At 36.6% G+C, this 22,119-nt stretch overlaps 3 protein-coding genes across 4 annotated transcripts; 1 reads left to right on the forward strand and 2 right to left on the reverse strand.

Annotated features, from left to right (window-relative positions):
- Positions 1 to 4,947: 4,947 nt before the first annotated feature.
- Positions 4,948 to 10,304, forward strand: Ccz1 (vacuolar fusion protein CCZ1). Its single transcript, XM_073981741.1, has 5 exons — positions 4,948 to 5,261; positions 5,328 to 5,425; positions 5,484 to 5,796; positions 5,881 to 6,056; positions 9,557 to 10,304. The coding sequence occupies exons 1-5, from the start codon at positions 5,178 to 5,180 to the stop codon at positions 10,284 to 10,286; spliced, it is 1,401 nt and encodes a 466-aa protein (XP_073837842.1). The 5' UTR covers positions 4,948 to 5,177; the 3' UTR covers positions 10,287 to 10,304.
- On the reverse strand, positions 10,242 to 10,954 carry Lamtor4 (Late endosomal/lysosomal adaptor, MAPK and MTOR activator 4). Its single transcript, XM_073981743.1, has 2 exons — positions 10,743 to 10,954; positions 10,242 to 10,678 (listed from the first exon to the last, which is right to left on the reverse strand). Exons 1-2 carry the CDS (start codon positions 10,874 to 10,876, stop codon positions 10,447 to 10,449), a joined length of 366 nt encoding a protein of 121 aa, XP_073837844.1. The 5' UTR covers positions 10,877 to 10,954; the 3' UTR covers positions 10,242 to 10,446.
- Positions 10,955 to 16,051: 5,097 nt separating this feature from the next.
- On the reverse strand, positions 16,052 to 20,250 carry LOC141404281 (uncharacterized). 2 transcript variants are annotated; one of them, XM_073987716.1, is made up of 9 exons: positions 19,815 to 20,250; positions 19,675 to 19,752; positions 17,955 to 18,341; positions 17,775 to 17,885; positions 17,639 to 17,719; positions 16,723 to 16,776; positions 16,527 to 16,658; positions 16,390 to 16,458; positions 16,052 to 16,318 (listed from the first exon to the last, which is right to left on the reverse strand). In XM_073987716.1, exons 1-9 carry the CDS (start codon positions 20,145 to 20,147, stop codon positions 16,079 to 16,081), a joined length of 1,485 nt encoding a protein of 494 aa, XP_073843817.1. In that variant the 5' UTR covers positions 20,148 to 20,250; the 3' UTR covers positions 16,052 to 16,078. The 2 variants fall into 2 exon arrangements, with proteins under 2 accessions (XP_073843817.1, XP_073843818.1); XM_073987717.1 differs by having other exon boundaries at positions 17,955 to 18,338; positions 19,815 to 20,212.
- Between the last annotated feature and the right edge of the window lie 1,869 nt (positions 20,251 to 22,119).

Consider the following 22,119-nt stretch of genomic DNA (forward strand, 5'->3'; position numbering starts at 1 on the left):
CATTGGGCTAATAACCCATCAGAATCAGAAAACGACCCCCTCTTAAGTTGACGACCTCGCAAACGTTTTATAGAACATAAACAGCGAATCTATACCTGGAATGTGCAGTTTCCGCTTTGGCATATGTACTTGTAAAAAACAAACAAGCCCGATATTACTGCCATACTGGAAATACGATGGATAAGGATAGGTGTCACACTGTATTATAGCTGCCATGACACAAAGCATGAATTTGCTTGCGGATTTGTAGTTAGTTGGATGTAAAAGGATCTGGTATCAGGCTTCATATCAGTGATTGAAAGACTTGCTACATTCGTATAGAAGCAACATTTTTCAGCATCAGTTTTATTTGTGATCATATATCCACAGAACACAAGGACGAACAGACCAAAGATATATTTTATGAGCGCTTAGAAGAATGCATGGTTGTTGCCCTGCCCATGACATTACATTTATTTTATGCAATTTTAATGCCGAAATTGGAAAGGAGAATAACTTTGGTCCAACAGTCCGAAAATTCAGTCTTCCCAGTGAAACTTCTGCCAAAGGAATCAGCGACAAAAACATGGCAGTTAGCAATACCAGATTTAAGCATCTCGACATTCATCGATACGAGGAGCTAACATGGACTCGGATCACCATATTGTTACGAACAGGCACAACACGGAAGCTGGACATCGGTAAGCTGCAATCACAACACATAGCCACAGCATATTCCACTCCTCTGGCCCCATTGTTTAATGCACGCACACGTCGACAATGTTGAAGTCATTTCTGTTTTCAAAATTGTAAATCTTCTATATTTGTTTTTGTATGTATGTATACAATTTGATTTTGAATAAATTCAACTTTGTCAAAACTGTTTTGACACAATAGGAGGACCTAACCCAATGATTACACATGCAAGTAACTTACAGACAGTTGTGTATACATATTATAGTCGAAACTTCAATTTTTTCGAACTGACACTTGCATGTGTAGACGTTCGGAAAAAATTGAAGTTACTTTCAAAGCACTTACATTGATTACTGACAAGAAAATTTTGTCGGCAGTGAGGTTGTTAGTTGGTGTGGCAATGAATATGTGTGAGTGTATTGGTGTTTTTCGAACTGCCACTTGCATGTGTAAACGGGGGGTTAGGAAAAAATTGTAATCAGATGTTTGCTGTGCCCTACCTTTAATGATTGTACCATGGCTTTAACTTCTCATAATGGGAAGAGCTTAGAGAGATTTTCATAATTCACGGTACTGAAGGCCTTCAACAATTCTTGGGCCATCATGCCATTTCGATCGAATAGTTGACATGTGTGGTCTGTCGTGTCAGCTGACCCTCCTTAGGTGCAATAGATGGGAAATGTTCTCCGATGACCGCATTCACCCGATAGTTGTCTATGGCATCTGTGACTGCATCTGTGTGAATGCTATTTAACTCTGGTTGATAGGCTAGTTGATCTAGGGATTCTGTCTTGTAAAGTTGGACCTGTCTATCTGGATCATGAAGATCTCTTCTGACATTCCTGGGATGGTGATTATGGTGGCTCTCGCGGTAACACCCTACCAAATACTCTAACGAGAGCATACCATTGTGTTGGTGTACAAAAAGAATCTCTGTCTCCTCATGTAAATGGTCCACTAAAGACATTGGGTGGAAGACTGTTGCAATTCTTAGGTCGGTATTCTGACAGGTTTGAATATGTTGCCATGGCGTTGCACTTAAATTCGCGGACCCACACTGGCTACGAATAGCTTACTACGAGCATACCTATTGCGTTATGTGGTCAAAAAATAGGAGTTCAGTCTTTCTCAAATGACTTCCGACGCCAAGATCTTACAATCATCCACATTCGTTATGATTTCATTGCCGTCAGGAGGAGGTGGCATACAGGAGAGCCAGAAATTAGACACCGGATATATCACCTCAATTTGGGAAACTCTCTGTTTCCTTCTATGGGGCTTGAACTTCTTGTTCCTGAATTCCACATACGATTGACGTTCACACATATAATTGATTATCCAACGTTTCAAACATTTCGGGAGGGTAGTCTGCTCAATGTCCTCGAACAACGTGGAGTGCTTGACAATATCAATAGTTTTTGATAAATCAAGCGCCATGCATACGTGAACCCATGCTGATGATCGGTAACGGGATAGCTATTTCTAAAGCTGGGGAGGATTGTAGCCTCAAGAGTCTTTGCTACGGGCGAAAAAGCGAAATTGGTCTGTAAGATTCACTTTTGCTGGCATTCTTGCCTGGCTTCAGTAGGGGACCACCCGTGTCCATTGTCCAGACTTCGGGAACGACTCCCGATTCATCCATTTGTTTGAACATTATCATGGGGCCCATTAGGGCCCAACGCTTTGGTGATTTAGCGTTATAAATTATGGTGGTTGTCCCTCGACAGAGATCAGGTGCAATAGTCGGCTAATCGAACAAAAATTTCTTCAATATTGTATATTTTGGTTTAAATAGCCTGACTTTGGCTGTTGATTTTAGACTTTCTCCATAAACTTTAAAATGACACCCGATCCGAGAGTGGTCCATAAACAAGGTAACAAAGTGTTAAAGTAATACATGTCCGAAATATCAAGATCCATATCTCGGGAAGTATGGACTTTCCCCGGGAAAGATCCGATCCGAGAGGTGGCCTCAAACGAGCCTTCGCTAGGCGTTTACACAAGACAATTTGTCTTGAAATACAACCCTGGGGCTCAATTCTGTTTCTATGAAAATATGTATGAAATGAAAACTTTTATAAAGGAAAAAACTGTCAAATGAAAAAAATTATAAAGGAAATATTTTTCATTTCAAATTTTCATAGAACAAGAATCCAGCCCCTGATTTAATAACGTATACATACATACATTTGTCGTTTGTCTCCCAGCTGTCTGTAATTTTCCATCGTGAAATAATAAGGTGTAACGCCAAAAACAGCTGATCTTCATACCAGTTGTCAAAATGCGTTAATGTGAATAAAATCACATACAAAATGTAAACAAGCAATTCACAGCAATGCATTATTAGCTTTGTTCCTTTACCTGCCTGAGGTTACCATTTCTTACCATTTTTAACCTGCAAAACGTTCCTTTACTTTAACAAGCATACGATTTATATGAGACCAGTTCACCACTTTTACCATTTTTTGCCACTGTTACCATTTTTTAAAGTAAAGGAACAGACCAATTGTGAGCAAATTTGACGTTTGACATGATTTGATGTAACACCTTCTTAAGTCCAATTTACATATGCACATTAAATGATTTCGTTTTACGAAATCCTAGAATCAAATGAAGTGCATTTACATCTGTTTTTTTGCGTCATTTGCTTAGTCCCGGTCCACACTAGAGTGAATTTCATTAAAAAATTTCATGAAATTAGGTGTTCTTAGGTTGAATTCCCCACAACAGCAATTTCATGATTTTACTCTTCTATGGAACTCGATCTATAGACGCATAATTTCAGGTCAAAATTTCAATGAAATTACTCTAGTGTGGCCCGGGACTTACGCACACAATCGCACATACACACATATACAATAACACAAACACACGCAGACAATATATTTATTCAGAAAAATAGGAATTTCACAACACAAATGTGTATCAAATAAGTCCCGGTCCATACTAGAGTAAATTTCATTAAAAAATTTCATGAAATTAGGTGTTCCTAGGCCGAATTCCCCATTCCAGGAATTTCATGATTTTACTCTACCTTGGAAGTCAATCTAGAGACTCATAATTTCATGTTAAAGTTTCAATGAAAATATTCTAGTGTGGCCCGGGACTAACATAAATTAATTCCAAAAACAAAAAACATAATTTTTCCAAGTTGTTTAATACTATGTTTACATTTACGAAATCCACTCGATTTCAACTGTCAATTCCATTGCTCAAACGTCAGATGAAATCGAGTGGATTTCGTAAATGTAAACATAGTATAACCATTTATTTTCACAGTTGTTTGCTGAGAAATTGCTAAAAGTTTTTTTCCCCAGCAACATTTAGGATGTTCGATCAGCTGTTTTTTAATCATCTGCTAATGGTCAGCTGCTCAATGTTTATCATATTTTTGAGGAAAAACACTATAACTATTACAATTCAGTTATAATTATTGTTTATTTTATTAATATGTTAATTATTTTTTATTTATTTTGCTTAAAATTGAAGAACTTTTTCATTGCTTTGGAGTTAGTTTTTCTTTCATGGATTGGCGCCAAAAGACGTGTTCGTTTACTCAACAATTTGTACAAATTTGTACAAGTCCAGTAACTTCTTGTAAACGACTAATATGCTGTTTATATTAGAGCTTTTTGCAGGGTTAACCTTCTCTATGAGGATTTATTTGAAATATAAGCAATGGAATTGACATTTAAAACCCAGTCGGTTTGTTAAATCCGGTTATATTTAAACGGGGTATAAGGTCTTTTGCATTGTACTGTAGAGTAAACGAACAACTTCCAGTAACAATTCGTACAAATTTTCAATAAACGAACACACATAATATGTGTGTTCGTTTACTCAAAAGATTTGGAATCAAGTAATTTATTCGTATTTAAGGATCGAACATTGAATAGAGAACGAACGACGGAACAAATTGATTTAACGAACAGCAGGCCTTCGGCCGGGGATTTAAGACTTTCTCCTATGGACAGGTGCAAATCTCGGGCACGGAAACAAAATTTCTTTTAAATTGTACATTTTGGTCTACGTAAACAATGCAATTTTCGGAACTTCAGAGGCCCATATATCGGGAAGTATTGACATCCCCCGAAAAGCTTTATATTTTTGTAGTCAGGACGAGAAGATATACCCATGGTAAAAATTTCAGATTTTTCTGCCAGGTGTTCGTAAAATCAATTAATGCCCGAACGACGTACTGTGCAAACGGGCTATTAGTCTATATCAGCTTTAGTGCTGTTAGCTGTGTTATCATTTCAATGTGAGTGGCAATTTTATTCTTTCTTTCTCATGCCATTCTAAACATTCAAATTATCTGTGTTTACTTTTATTTTTTTTCTGTTTTTTCTGTGATGATTGAGTCAAAACAGTCATCCCAATCGTTCTTCCAAATAAAATAGGAAAAAAAGTTCCTTACAAAACTTATTTGTGGTGCCACTACATTGATTCGGACAAATAAAAAGCCCCATTGAAAGACGTATTAAAAGTTTCCTTCGATAAAAATGCATAACTTACAGAGGAAGGTGGATATGAGCATAAGGAGTTTCTTTATTTTCAATTCTACATATGGCCTGAAGGAGGGAAATGTGAGTATATTTAAGATATTGTATGAAATAAATAATTTGTGTCAAACCTGCCCTCTTTAAATACAGGAGAAAGAAAAAGTTCTTTTCTATCATCCCAAGGATATTGAATTGAATACCAAAATATCAGACATAGGATTAAGTCAAGCATTTACAACATTTACAGAGTAAGTTATTTTGTCAACATTTTATGTTTATCGCCTCCTTATTGCAACCTTCCTTCAGTACATTTACCGATGAAGCTGGTAGCTGTGAAGTTGTACATACCGAGAAAACAGTTCAATTGTTGTATCAAGCTGAACCGAAATTCTGGTTAGTTTTGGTATTAAATGTACCCAAAGAAATGTTAACCAAAGATGGTGTAGATTATGCTGAATATCACCCGTATGAGTTACATGATGACATCTATCGTCGTGTATTAATAATGGCCTATGAACGATTCCGTATGCAAGAGGGAACATTCGAAATGATTCTAGAGGAAAATCCAGATAATGGTCGTGATATTTTGGTGGATAAGTTGGAGGAATTTTTTGATAAGGTTAGTTAAGGAGACTGCGCAAGTTTTGGATAACATAAAATAATTATAATCAATTTTTTTTTATTTTTTTTTTTTTTAACCCAGTACATTTCATCACTTAAATTGCCAGCCGAAGATGTATTTGAATTTATGCGTTCCCTGCAATATTTACCATTGGATAAGGTACTATTCCTAAGGGTCCACAACTTTATGGAATCACTTAAATCAACATATCCGACGATTAAAGATTCGCTATTCCTTTACAAGAATACTGTTGTTACGTAAGTATAGCAAAATCAGTATGAAAGCAATCAGTGGGTAATTATAGACAACATTATCGGAGATGTGTTCAGAGAAGTCTCCCTTATCCCTTCGAGGACATTTGTAGGGACATATTTATGTATCTCCAGTATAATCGCTCCAGCCGGATTACCATAAAATGTTTACCACAGATGTGTGTGGTGGTGACAACTATGGAGAGGTGCGTTGATTGCTATTGAGTAGACTGCGGGTGTCTCTCGTACAAGGGACTCCGACGTTAGAGACACACTGGAATATAATTCATATAATATCAATTCAAAGTTGATTCGAAAATAAACTCATTCTAGGCATCAATTGCATATTACCGAGATGCCGATCTATCCTGGCATGGACAAAGAAAATTCGGAACAAATAGTCGGTGATTTCTTTCTACTGCACCACTGAAACATATGATCGGCCTTATATAATTACTGGGGTAGTAGCACCTCTTTGAAGCTCACCAGCCAATGCGATACACAAAATCGAACATGTACAAACATTAGCCCGCTCTTGCAAGGTCATAATCGTCTGGTCCTGGGGGATTTTAATGCGCATCATGAGATGTGGCATTCGGCCCTCGGAAACGACCAGAGAGGTACAGCGCTGGCTGAGCAGATTGATAGCTCTACGTTTTGCACGGTCAATGAGGACGCCCCTACCAGAATTAGAGGAGAGTGTCACAGTTCGCCTGACATAACCATCGTGTCACCTGGTCTGACAAATGACGTTACCTGGCAACCCGTCATTTCCCTTGGATCAGACCATCTCCCCATAATTGTCTCCATTAGCAGGCCACCCGACTTCATCACCTCTGAACGCCGCACGTTCGTCAATCATAAAAAAGCTGATTGGCCGAGTTTCAGAGAGTTCACCAATCACCGCTTCAGAGAATTGCCCAATCCTTCTGATGTTCGGGTAGCGGAAAGGACGTTCCGGGACATCATCACTGCTGCAGCCGCTCGCCATATCCCTGCTGGTCGAATACCCGAAGTAAGACCAAATTTCCCAGCAGAGGCGACGGGATTAGCAAACGAGCGTGATGAGCTTCGTCGTATCAACCCCAATGACCCCAGAGTCAGGGAGCTGACACTGGAAGTTAACAGGCTGGTCGGCGAGCATAAGCGGAACAAATGGTTAAATCATCTGAAGAGCTGCAACATTGGAGCCGGTATAGGTGAATTGTGGGCAACGGTTAAGTCACTCTCGAACCCTGGAAGAAGGGAAGATAGGACCTCAGTCACGTTTGGCGACGTTACGTTGACTGACCCGAAGAGGTGCGCAAGTAATTTCAATCGACAGTTTGTCGAGCATCCCGAGAGTGACAGGGCGAAGAGAAGAGTATTACGCCGCATCAGATCTCTTCCTGCCGAGGATGAACCACCACAATTTACAATGGATGATGTTGCCAATGCCATCTGGAACGCTAAATCATCCAAAGCGTAGGGCCCTGATGGAATCTCCATGGTAATGTTGAAGCAGCTGGGTGAGCCGGGAGTCGAGTATCTCACCAAAGTCTTCAACTTGTCGCTAGCCACCCTCGTAGTTCCCGAAGTCTGGAAAATGGGCAGGGTGGTCCCACTACGGAAGCCAGGCAAGGATGCCAGCAAAAGTGAATCGTACAGACCGATTTCGCTTTTGTCGCCCGTAGCAAAGACACTTGAGGCCTTGATCCTCCCCAGTATCAGAAATAGCTATCAAGTTGCCGATCATCAACATGGATTCCGTAAGCAGCACAGCACGACAACAGCGCTGCACGCCGTTACCACATATATCTGTAAAGGACTCAACCAGAGACGGCCGTGGCTCTTGACTTATCAAAAGCCTTTGATACCGTCAGGCACTCCACGCTGTTTGAGGACATTGAGCAGACAACCCTCCGGCCAAGCTTGAAACGTTGGATAGTCAACTATATGTGTGGACGCCAGTCGTACGTGGAATTCAGGAATAAGAAGTCCAAACCCCGTAGAGTGAAACAGGGAGTTCCCCAAGGTGGGGTGATATCTCCGGAACTGTTTAACCTCTACCTCTCCTGTATTCCACCCCCTCCAGACGGCATTGAGATCGTGACGTATGCGGATGATTGCACGATCTTGGCGTCGGGTACCTATCCTGATGACATCTGTGAGAGACTGAACAACTATTTAACTGATCTTACCACCTTTTTCCATTCGAGGAATATGCAGATTTCCCCCACAAAATCTACAGCCACTCTGTTCACCACATGGACAGCGCAGTTTGGACGTGAGTTGAATGTCGTGGTCGACGGTAGCAGAATTCCGACCACAAACTGCCCTAAAATTTTAGGGGTTACATTCGACACTACATTCACGTCGTGCGCACACGCCACAGCTATCTGCGACAAGTTGAAAAGTAGGAACAAGGTCCTCAAGTCCCTGGCCGGCAGCACTTGGGGTGCAGATAAAGAAACCTTGTTGACCACATATAACGCGATAGGTCGGTCTGTGGTAAGCTATGCGGCTCCAGTCTGGTCCCCGAGATTGTGTGATTCGAACTGGAAAAAGATTCAAACTTGCCAAAATGCAGCCCTGAGAACAGCGAAAGGGTGCCTCCTCAAATCTTCAGTGGACCATCTACATGAGGAGGCAAAAATTCTTCCTGTAAAGCAACACAATGAGATGCTTTCGTTGCAGTACCTGCTTGGATGTTATCGTGTGAGCCATCCCAATCACCATCTTGTGGGTAGGCCCGGCCCATTCAGGGAGATCAGGAAGGATATCCATGCTCTAGAGGGAGAGGTCCAACGATACAGGAGAGAACCCCTAGATCAACAAGCATATCAAGCAGGATTGAATAGCATTCACACGGACGCAGTTGCCAAGGCCTTAAGCAATTATAGTGTGAATAAAGTACTTGGAGTACATCCTCCATCTATCGCAGCTGAGGAGCGTCAGCTGCCACGACAAACTAGAGTAGTTTTGGCCCAACTACGCTCGGATATTGCAGTCGCCTAAATTCTTAATCGATCGCACCGTGCAAGACATCTGCCCAGTATGCGGCATGGGCCCGCACGACACACAACACCTTTTTAACTGCCCCGCCAAACCTACCCATCTAACTCCAGTGGATCTATGGCTACATCCCATCGAAGCAGCCACTTTTCTTGAACTGGAGATAGACCCAGACCCAGATTGAACAGAGGAACGAACAAATAAACATAACAAAAACACTGTTACAACAACAACAACAACAACAAAATCGAACCGCAGTTAAATGGATTTGGTAGCTGCATAACCTCCACGGTTAGGATATTTGTATGTTCCTCACTTGCAAGAAAGTACCGACAAGATAATTATCGACAGATAAATTATTGCCCCTTGCTATTTGCGATGCTGGTAGCCTTCAAACCCGTTTCTTGTAAAGAATATAAACATATACCTCTTTTTAAAAATCAATGGCTTCGTCTCCTGTTATTTTTGGGCATTTAAAAAAATAATAAAATGTTTCCCCATTCTTCTTTTAGTTGCGGACGCTTTCATTCCACCCAATTGTACACACTCTATCAATTTGTTATGGACCATTTGAAAACACCCAGCGACGATTTACCCATACGTGATGCAACGCATGCTGTTCATAAAGTTTTCATTAAATACAACACTAAAGATGGTATTCGGCCATATCGTATGGTCATATATCCCTCGACCAATGCAACTTTGTGTCTATTCTTTGAGCAACAATGTAATGAAATTACCCAACAATATCTTGAAGATATAGGCAATGTACTTAGTACACAACTATATATTTTATCGCGTGATATCGAGGATTATTTAAGTAAGCAAGTGGCGAGTACCACAAAATCTACACCCGTAAATGGTGACAACAGCGACTATGGTACGAAATATTTATTCATAAATGATAAATCCCTCAAAATGATAACGAATCTTGGTGATGATGATACACAACGTAAAACGAAATTATCTCAAAATATTCTAAATGTTATTGCGGATCTCTTCACTCTTGCCGAGAACGGAGAGGCCGGCGATGGTAGTGCAAATGACATGTCCATTCCCAATCAAGAAGAAATAATGGTAAAGTCAACTGATGACTTTTGGGTGGTAAAGAGACATGGCAATTGGCGTCAACGTTTTGTCATTGTCTTCAGTACAAAACCCACCCTTCTCGATATGACTAAAGAAGCTGAACGCATATTTACTGAACACGATATTAAAGATGGTGTATTCTCTGACAAATAAACAAAATAATTAAATAAATGAAAGGTGTTTTCCAATTAAATCTACGCGAACGATCCTTGGTATTCTGTGTGGTAGGGAGGCAAGCACTGTCCGCCATGGGACTGCGCTGGCGGCGAATGCTATGGGCGCAGAAAACGCAACAGACAGTGCTTGATTCTCCTCAAGTAAGTAGAGCTGCTCCAGTTGAACTCATATTACCCTCACTGGCATCAACATAAACACTGCTGTTCGAAGACACACCCAGACCGCCACCAAGACGACTTACAGCTGAACCATTGCGCAATTTCACAATGTAGATTTTTCTATTGGACATGCAAATGTTATAGCTATGATCCTCATAGACAATCGAAATTCTTTCGCAGCTACTGTTTGGCATGAAATTTTCATCGACACTGTAAAGTTGTGAAGATTTGATTATTCACTGTATTGTTTGTGTCTTTGGTTGTTTCAACTTACCTCTCAGTTAAGTTGATAAGATCTAGGAATATATTGGCACTTCTTTCATCATTCTCCAATTCCCCTCCAGATTCTATTACAGCACCATCATCTTTCAATACCAAAAATCCAATTTGATTGGCGAATTTTTCCATTTTTTTACAAAACAAAGAATCGCAGACGGTTCAAGCGAAATGACGAATGTAGTGTAATGAGATAAAAAAACAAAAATAAAGGCAGAGTAGGGTTGCCCAGTTTTCAGAATTAAAATAAAGTGGTATCAGAGTAAAAAGCGTTCCTTGTTTTATTCTGTCTTCTGCCAGACTATGAAAGTAATAGTTGTGTCTTTTTACTTTTTCAGTAATAATTATTCAGTAACTTCTTTTCAGAGAGTAAGAGACATTTTACTCTTTGATATGGAAATAGAGAAAAAAGTAAAAAGACAGCATTTAGTAAACTTTAGCAAGGTAACAGTTGATTACCAAAACAAAAACATTGGCGCCAATATATTAGCCCGTTTAGACTAGTCATTTTAAATCGATTCGATTTCTTAACCCAACTTTCAAATCCTAGTTGTTTAGACTAGTCTAAAATGATATAAGATGGCAGTCAGCTGATCTTTGTTTACGTATACATACGCGAATTTGCAAAAAGAATTGCTTGAAAATTAAAAATCGTGGAGTAATGCAAAAAATAATCTGACAAATATGTTGTTTACAATTTATATTAAATTAAAGCTGCATCCATTTTATTTTTATTTAATATTTTTTCTATTTTTCCGCTTCTGTTTGGTGTTGTGTGTTTGTGTTTACAGTTATTTAAAAAGTCTAAATAATAGGGTTATGACTTTTCTACAACTTCACATCCCTGTGTCATATTTTGATGAGCTTTGGCATAAGATTAGATAAAATCTTAATAACAAGGTGATTCGATAGAAAAAAGCTCACTCACAAAAAGTTTTTATAGACGAGCTTTTTGGAAAAAAATTTTGGAGTCACTTTAAGCACATAAATAACTCAAAACAATCGTTAAAGCCACAGGACATTTCCAGAATGACATAAGCTTTTGTTTCTCACCAATTTTATCGTCATATTAGCTCTGTTCCAGAAGTTAAAAGTTTTTACAATTTTTACAACTTTAACACATTTTGCGTTCCCGTACACAAAATTTATATGAAAATCGTTTACGACTTTTACTACTTTATAAAGTACGGGAACAGGCCAATTATTACATATATATCATTTTATATGATATATACAGCTTAATTCCATGTATAACATAAATTGAAAGTGCTTTGTGTGGGACCTTTTTCAATATTTAAATGGAATAAAAATTATTTTATTCATTAATAGGCAAAATGTCACTTATTCGTGCAACAGGAAAAACATTTTGGAGCAAATTTTTAATAGGCAAAAGTCCATTCACTCTCGCTACAGGAAATCATTTTTGAGAAAAAAGGTCAAAAAGTCATAACCCTAGTAAATAAACGACACATGAACATAGTTGCCAATTTTGGTATCGACTGCAATAGTTGCATTTTTAGGAGCAAAAAGCAGTGTTGTATATCAAAATATTTCCATTTAACATTTGATTTAAGTCCCAATTTACATTAGGCGAGTTTACTTGCGGCAATTGTCAGTTTGATGAAGAGAGGGGTGAGGAATATGGTAACCCTTTGCCTCTCAACACCCTCTCTCACCAACAAACTGACAATTGCCGCAAGTAAACTCGCCTAATGTAAATTGGGACTAAAACATGGTACAATTACCAGGTAGATGCATCAGCTAACAACTACAACAAAAACGAGTTCAGTACTGTGTCAAAAATGTTTTCCAAAAATAAAGCGATTCACACAATTTTTTCAACAAAATTTTGTTAGGCAGTTATTAATAAACACATTATTACAAAAATCCGACAAAAATTCACAATTTTTCTTTTAAATTTTTGTTTTTTTGTTTTTTTTTTTGTGTTTTCAATTGCAACAACTTTTTTGACAGTTCACAGTACATCAGCTGTACTGATGCGGGTACCTGTATGATTGTGCCATGATTTAAAACAAATCCAAGTTTTCAGTTGATTTAATTTTGTATTGTAAATCAGGGTGGATTTGGGTGGATTAAGCACTTAAATCGAGATAATGCCCTTAATCATCGTATAAGGGTATAGTCTAAACGGGATATATGAAAGAAAAACTAACTTCAAAGCAATGAAAAAAATCTTCAATTTTAAGCAAAATATGTAAAAAAAGAAATTAATATATTAATAAAATAATCAAAAATATAGCTGAATCGTAATATTTGGAGTATTTGTCCACAAAAATCAGATAAACATTGAGAAGATGACCATTAGCAGATGGTTAAAAAACAGCTGATCGAACTTGCTAAATGTTGCTGGGAAAAATTCTTTCAGCAAGTTTTAGCAAGTTCTCAGCAAACAACTGTCAAAATTGTTCTCTCACTTCGCTCTCTTTTACTGAACTTTTGTGTAAAAAGACAGCATTTAGTAAGATTTCGTAATAATTAATTACAAATTATCACGTAAAAAGACACAGCTAATAATTAAATTTTCATTGACGTCCGCACACATAGGGTTCCCCCATTCACACCTCTTACCTATAAACTCATTTTCAGGTAAATGAAATACAAATACAGTGGGAAAAAATGCATTTTCTGGTTTTCACTTAATTTTTATACCCTACACCGCACTGTGGACTGTGGTAAGGGGTATTATGTCTTTGTGCATTTGTATGTAACATACAAAAGGAAACGAAATAGACCCATACTTCCTTTTGGGGATATACATATAATCACTTTCTGAGTCGATTTCTTCATGTCCGTCTGTCCATGTATTTTTGTTCGCAACGTACAGGGGCCTAATTATGTGATTCGATATCGAGTTGTTTCGACCTGAGTACTCAAAGTTGGGATGACAACATTCGTTATCGAGTAAAATTATCGAGAAATTGAGCATAAATTTGCAAGTAATTTCTCGAGGCCAAATTACCTATCGTAAACAAATAAAATGAAAGATTTCCTTATTGTCTTTTTGTTTAAAATGTAAAAATTGTTGTTTGTTGTCGTTTTATAGAAGAAAAACGATGTTAGTAAATAATTGGTAGCATTTTTTTAGACAATATAACAAGAGAAATTGGGAAAAGTCCTTTGCAGTCGTTTTGAGAAATTGTGATAAATTTAGAATTAAAATACATGCAATCATTAACCAAAAATTACTTTTGCAGTCGTTAAAAAATAAGTTGAAAAATAAGCATTTCTGGAAAAAAGAAAAAAAAATATTTAATATTGTGTATGTTCCAGTACTGCAAGAATCTACTAATTCTTACTATTTTCTTCGATAACATAAAGGAAAAAATGTTATCGTAGTAAAAAATAGTAGCTTCTTGCAGGTTCTGGAACAGAGCAATTAATAGCCTTTATTGTATAAGGGAAGTACATTTTAAACATTTCATCCCCTGTTGTTTACCAAAGGAAACATTCTCTCAGAGAGGCTAATGCAAAACATCCACCAAACTCTCTCTCATTTATTTTGAGAGAGGATTATTAAGGTAGATGTATCAGCAATCCGTTACAACAATGTCAAAAAGATTTTGCAAGAATTAATAATTTTCTTATTTCCATAGCACAACTTCATTCCGAAATTATTATTGAATGTATTGTTCAACAAATTCCACAAATATTTACATTTTTCATTCATAAATTAGTTTTTTTTTGGTTCTTGCTTTAAAAAAACACCTTTTTTACATCTACCTTCATAATATTCCCTATAGTACACATAGGTTTTCATAGTTCGATTACCGGTTACTCTCGAAACATTCGATCAACGATTTCGATCGAATCTCGTCATGCCGCTTTTTTATTGTGTCGAAATCTTTTTCACGAGCAAATACTCGATCGAATCGAATCACGTAATTAGGCCCCAGGTCACATTTTTTGTCCGATTCAGCTAAAAATTGGGGACTATTTTTTTTTAGCCATAGGAGGAAGCTATTGCTTTTGGTGAAAATCGGTTCAGATTTGGATATAGGTCCCATATATAAATTTTCGTCCGATTTCACGTATTTGCTGCACCAAACACGATATATACGTCCGATTTTGATGAAATTTTAAATGTGTGACTTCTTAAGTCGGTCTAGAAATCTTCTTCTTTATTTGCATATTCGATCTCCGAATATAAGCGGTCTAGAAATAAGTGTGCCAAATTATATCGAAATCGGTTCAGATTTGGATATAGCTCCCATATATATTTTCGGCCGATTTCACGTATTTTCTGTACCAAACACGCTATATATGTCCGATTTTGATGAAATTTGGAATGTTTGACTGAATTCGGTCTAGAAATAAATGTGCGAAATTATATCGAAATCGTTTAAGATTTGGATATAGCTCCCATATATATTTTACATATTCACAGTGGTGTAGGGTATCATATAGTCGGCCCCGCCCGACTTTGATCCTTTCCTTACTGGTTTGAACATGGTAGAAAAATATAAGGTTGCAGCAATACCAAGTTGACTAAAGTGGGCTCTAATGTTAGTGTCAAATTCCATACGACATTTTATATATTCATTTCTATTTTGAGGAATAAATATGTATATCATTCAGAAAAAAACTATTTCACATAAGTGATATGTAAATGACATGTAAACTGCTCCAAGTCCGAACGACGTTCCGCAAATTAAAACACCGCTTATCGGGCATGTCACAGAAACGAATTCCTATCGAAAGTGGAATTAATTCCGTATTTAGCTTCTTCAGAAAACGAAAAACGAAGAATTTTTCGGAATGAAACCACTTTTAATTTTGCCAACGGAATTGTATTTTTATTTTTTTTTAATTTTCCACTTTAAAATACTCTAAAAACACTTAGAAATAACAAAAATGTTGTTTTATTAAAAAAATTACATATAATTTCATATTTAAACTTAATAATGAAGTTTTCCGATTTCACAAAATCGATCGGAATCTGAAGAAGCTAAACCAAAAACGATCGAAATGAAATTACGGAATTGAAACCATTCCGATCGGAATCTGTGACATGCCTGTATATATAGGTATGCGTTGTAGTATTTACATTACCTTGTACCATAAAAAAATTGTGGGGAGTTATGTCATTTTGGGTGTCCGGGCACCATGTTTTATGAAGCCTGTTAGATATAAATGCGACTATCACCTCATGTGGATAATCCATCATAATTATTCATAAGCCATTTATAATTGATACATTTATTCCTGCGGTATGCTATTTATTATGTACCTGTTACTTTGGACTGCCACGAGGTTCAAACGCCAAACAAAAATAAAATGTCTGCAATGTTTTCTTAAGGCATTTTATTAAGCATATTATATTTTTCTTCTCTTTTTATTGGGCGGACTTGTACTAAGGGGGTCGGAACAGTTATTTATCTTTACTTGTTCGTAAGCTTCATGGAGAACTTTTTGAATTTTCTTAACAGCTGCACTGCGTATGTTTTCGTCTTTTATAGAATTTATTTCAAATGCAACCTGTCTACCCAGCCAATCATAACCGGTATCTTCTTTTTTAAACGGAATGTTAAGTAATTTTTTATTAACCTCAATTTTCTGAAATTATAAAAAAAAAATTAAACGTTACGATGTTTGTTATATTATCAAATTTAGAATGAATAACTCACTCTTGTTCTTTTGTTCGCGGGATGTTTAAGAGTATCTTCAACAATCTTATCATTATTTTTCGCCATTGGCTGTAAATATTCAATGGAATTAATGAGAAAATACGTTTTTATGTTGTCAGTACACAAAAAATACGTACCTTATCATTGATTTTTTCCTTTGGTTTGTTGTTTATTTTGGGTTTAATTTGAATAAAAGACTCCAATTCTTTGAATACCGTCTCTTTTTCTTCGGGTGAAGGTAGCATGTGCTCATTTTGTTCTATATCATGCTAAAAAATTGAAAATGCATTTTTGAATGTAATATACAGACATATGTATCTTTGAAATACTTACAGTTTCATCTTCATCTTGTTCTAGTTTTATGTCTTGCGAAATATTACATTGTGTCTAAAAGAAATAAAAAAAATTAAATGTTTTACTATTAAATATACGTTACTCATGATGCAATCTGATGGGAACCGAAGGAAATTTATTTTTCATTACTCCTTAAAAATAAAGGTAACCTCGTTTGAAAGGGTGCCACCGTGGTGCAATGGTATGCACATCCGCCTTGTACGCTAAAGGTCGTGGGTTCGATTCCCCGGCCCGGCAACATCAAAATTTTCAACGGTGGCAAAATACCCCTCAGTAATATTGGCGACATTTCCTGAGTATTTCAGCCATGTAGAACTTCTCGTGGTCGGTGGGTGCCACCGTGGTGCAATGGTATACACACCCGCCTTGCACGCTGAAGGTCGTATGTTTGATTCCCCGGCCAAGCAACATTAAACAATTTTCAATTGTGGCAAAATACCCCTCAAAATATCAAAATGTAGAAAACCGATCGATTCCCCGGTCAGGCAACATCAAATTTTCAACGGTGGCAAAATACATGTTGGCGACATTTCCTGAGTATTTCAGCCATGTAAAACGTCTCCATAAGTGGTGTCGTAGGACACGCCGTTCAGACTCGGCAATAAACAGTAGGTCCCTTATCACTGAGCTAATATAAATCGGGGTGCACTCATTGATATAAGAGAAGTCTCCCTTGTCTCGTATGGGATGTTTGTGGAACAATTATTATATATTAACTACAAACATGGTGGAGGGTGCCCGTCCGAATGCAACCGACCTTATATCAAAGGGTTTTAAACCAACATGGGTGAATTCGACACAACAAAATTGCACCCGAAAAAAATACTCTCAAATCTTCTTTGTTCCGATTTATACAGCCATTTCACTACGCTTACATCTTATCATGCCAACTTACCTCTTCAAAATTTGTAGGAAGCATTTTCGATTTTTCGGAAGGTAAATCATCAATGTCTTCATCAAGTTGTGATTGTATTGCCTAAAATGTAATAATTTAATAATAATTTTGCATGACACATAAATAAATAAATTACTTTTGAACTGGAATCTTGCTCTACGTCACTTTCACTAAACTCTTCGATAAAATCATCATACATTGTATATTCATTTGTTGCATTTTCATCTTCATCAGTATACTCTGAAATCTGCAAAAGATGGAGAGGAAAGTTTCAGATAGCTCATGAGAATTACAAACCTTCTCTTTTACAACTTACTTCACTTAAACGTCGACTAACGTGTGATATAACAGAATTTGTAGTTTTAACATAATACGGTTTCAAAAAACTCAGTTTTTTGAAGGCCCACCACGTATGAGTATAATCGTTATTTCCCTGTTGTTTTTCCATCTCAACCTTACGTAAAGCTTGTACATAACGAGTTCTCGTAAGGTGAATTTTTGACTTGATATCATTCACTGTTATTTTATCATTAAATTTCTTCAATTTACTGCAAATATTTGCAAGAGAAATCTCTCGCGATTCAGCATCTCTATATTTTGGATCATTAACATTGTATAAGCTAGAAGATTGTTTAAAGAGTTCTATTAATTTTTCCGCTAATGGTTTCGGCCATTGCATTCCTCTTGCTGCAACCTGTGACTGCTAGAAAAGAGAAAACTTTGTCATTCATTTCGCATGTATGTACATCGAACGGTACAATCAACAAGGCGACCTATTAAGACCATCTGTATTGGGATTCTCTAACTGAAAAATCGGTAATATTAAAATTATGAATGAAAAGTTTAAATAAAAGTTGACAGCACTCTTCTTATCGATAGAACTTTACGACTACTTTCCAAAAAAATATCGTTTATTACCGAAAGGCATTTTGATTTTATCGATTTTTGTCGGTAACTCAAAAACGAGTTATTGAATCGCCATACAGATAAGAAAACATGTATGAACTTTAGGGTGACTCAAAAAAGGATTTTTTTTAAAAGGCTCTCCCTTTATTTTTCCATTTGATCCAAAAACCTCTAAGGTCAAAATTATTAACCAATGAATGAAAATATTTTATCTATGATTAATGTTGTTGAAAATTTGCAGAAAAGGGCCAGTTCATATTTGGTCTGTTCCAGTACTGCAAGATTCTACTAATTTTTACTATTTTTTCCGATAACATAAAGGAAAAAATGTTATCGTAGTAAAAAATAGTAGCTTCTTGCAGGTTCTGGAACAGAGCATGTGTCTGCGTACTCGATAATTTGTAATAATTATTAAAAAATGTTTCAAATTTTGACAGTTGTATAAAGAAAAAGTTGCCGAAAAAATTGTTTCACATCCCACAAAAATTAGTGAAGATCAGTTCGGATTTTAATATTAGTTATATAGGCCAAACCAAAACAATTGACCAAATATGCATATTTGAGCAAAATCTGGACCGATTTTGATAAATTTTTGTAGGAAGCGTTTTTCAACCACAACAATGGATATTTGTGGCCTATAAAGCGATTTTAGTGCTCATACCAATTACTATGGATAATGTAATAAGCAACGGTCGGGGGACACGGTTTAACGTTAAAAATCCTTTTTTTGGGGTCACCCTAAATGTACATAGTCTCATGAACTGGAATTTCTGGCTTAAGATGAGTTTAAGCATTAAGCTCGGATCGGGACCAAATTTGTCCCACAGGTAGGTCTCGTTACCCTGATCACAAATATGTATAACATTTATTGCGGAAGTCCACACACGAGATATGGGACTCCAAAGTTCCGAAAATTCCCTTGTTAAAGGTCGGCTACTTAGAAAAAATGTTCAATTTAAAAGAAATTTTGTTCCCGTGCCCTAGATTTGCACCTGTCCATAGCAGAAAGTCTTAAATCCCCGGCCGAAGGCCGGCTACTTAGAAAAAAATTATAATCTTATCCGAGCTTAATGCTTAAACTCTACTTGCACCGAATTTCTCTCCTACTCTCTAAATCCAATTCTACATACTCCTTTTTTGTTTCTCCGTGCAGTTCCTCTACTTGTACGTTTAACCACATTGCCGTCATCTTCGCCTTCCATGGAACTCTGTAAGTTATAATTAAGTTCTCAATAAACTTTTATCAAGTATGTTTGAACATTCAATTTACCTCATTTAAGTTTGATACACCATTTTTCGAAGTCTTCGTCTTCGCTACCACATGAGGTTTTAAAAATTCTAATTTTTCGAAGAACGAACTTCTTGGTGTCCTGTATTTTAAATCTCTGCAATACTGAGACCTTATTGAACGGAATTTTCTCTTAACGTCCGCAACAGTCATATTTGGATATATATCTTTCATCTCGTTGCTAATACTTTGCTCAGATTTTTCTCGTTTAAACTTATTAAAATAATCCACATGATCCCTATTCCACAAATTCTCATGTTTTTTATACGCTTCAATAAAACTAAAAAGCGATTCCTTTTGCCTTTGTGCAGCCATGATTCTCAAACAACATTCAATGGAGAAGATTTAATTTCACACTAACAAATGTCAACAAAATCTTGGAGTTTTTCCAAAAGTTCAAGGGAACGATTCCGTTGAAAGAGTGATCAAAACTATGTCCATCACTTTCATTCATTTAGTTCCTTTTCGCAAATGGAACAGGTTGTGGTATCATGGCATAATTACCAAGGTAGATGCGTATGCTGATCGAATTTGAGACGTCAAAAAGTCTAGGAATTCGCCATGAAAAATAAATACCTACGTTCTGATTGGTCAAATAAATTGGCAGCGAAGTTCATATGCCAAGGCGAATTGTTTTGTTTTCCGCCTTGTTTACAAATTTCAACATTTTACTTTAGGCATGGTACAATTACTAAGGTAGCATGGTACAATAAGAAAGGTAGATGCATCGGCGAATTGCTACAACAAAGCAACTTTTTTTGTAATGTAAACTGTCAAAATTTTCGCCAAATGGTCTCTTGTTGTCTCTTTTTATCGCTTGTGTTTGTCTATAAAGTGTAGACATGCTATCTCTTACTTACCGAATCATATGGTTTTTTGTTTTGATTTTTCATGGCGAATTCATAGTTTTTTGACGTTTTAGATTCGATCAGCTGGGCTGAGGCATCTACCTTTCTAATTGTACCATGCATGTTATGTAGAAACATCGGCGAATTGCTACAACAAAGCAACTTTTTTTGTAATGTAAACTGTCAAAATTTTCGCCAAATGGTTTCTTGTTGTCTCTTTTTATCGCTTGTGTTTGTACAGTAAAGTGAACACATGCTATCTCTTACTTACCGAATCATATGGTTTTTGTTTTGATTTTTCACGGCGAAGTTCTAGTTTTTTGACTTGAAGGTATGTACAGATTTTCTTTCATTCAGAATGTCAGAATATAGTATAGGGTCACTTTCTGGCGTTTGGGTATAATTTGGAGTTTTGGTATATTCTAAGACCTATAGTAAAATTTTAATGCGAACAAATTTCTAGAATATTTTAATCTGATCCGATTACATTTTATAGGAGATTTAAAAGATTTGTGGAAAAAGGGACCGAAAGGACCCCTTTTATGACTCGCATGAGGGTTAATTTTTTTAAGAAAAATATTCCTTTCATTCTTGTCAGTATAGTTACCAAAGACATTATACACCTAAAGTGCAAGGAATCCAAGTGATCTTAACTCAAATATTTCCAAAACTGTAGAAATGGTGGAAGCTTGCAACCCTATTTTAGTTTCTTGGTTTCTTGACAATATCATAAAAAGATGAAGTAAATATGTGTGGCAACACCGACATTGTGAAAAACGAGACGTGTCATTTTGCTGCATTCATGAACGCACACATTGCTTTACTTTTTGTAAAATTCCGTTTTTTTTGAAAATAAATTTATCCCAGCAAAAAGTTTTCATCCGCGGATGCAATTGAATCACTACAAGTGTACAGTACAAGTGCCGTTGGAGTACATCTATTTCTACCCAGCAAAAAGTTTGCATCCGTGGATGCAATTGAATCACTACAAGTGAACATTACAAGTGCCGTTGGAGTACATCTATTTCTATGAATTCACTTATGAATTTTACAAGGGAGCGCGCAGCTAGGATGCACTCCATTTTTGCTTCCACAGCACACAGCTAGGATGCACTCCATTTTCGATCCAAATCACAGCCTTTGATGTTGAGTTTTGGATTGATTTTATATGCATTCTTCGGATTGCATTTTTAATCAGTCTAAAGCTGTAATAAAAATACAAGCCATTGCACAGTGTCCGATTTTCCAAAAAACCTGGCCAAAAATAAAAAAAAAATTTTATCAATTTACACTAAAAAGTGCCAGATATTAGGTGTGTCTTTTAACGTGATAATTTGTAATAATTATTACGAAATGTTACTAAATGCTGTCTTTTTACACAAAAGTTCAGTAAAAGAGAGCGAAGTGAGAGAACTATTTTGACAGTTGTTTGCTGAGAA

The sequence above is a fragment of the Musca autumnalis genome, unplaced genomic scaffold (assembly GCF_047663935.1).
Source record: "Musca autumnalis isolate F117 unplaced genomic scaffold, ASM4766393v1 scaffold_4, whole genome shotgun sequence".
Lineage (NCBI taxonomy): Eukaryota > Metazoa > Arthropoda > Insecta > Diptera > Muscidae > Musca > Musca autumnalis.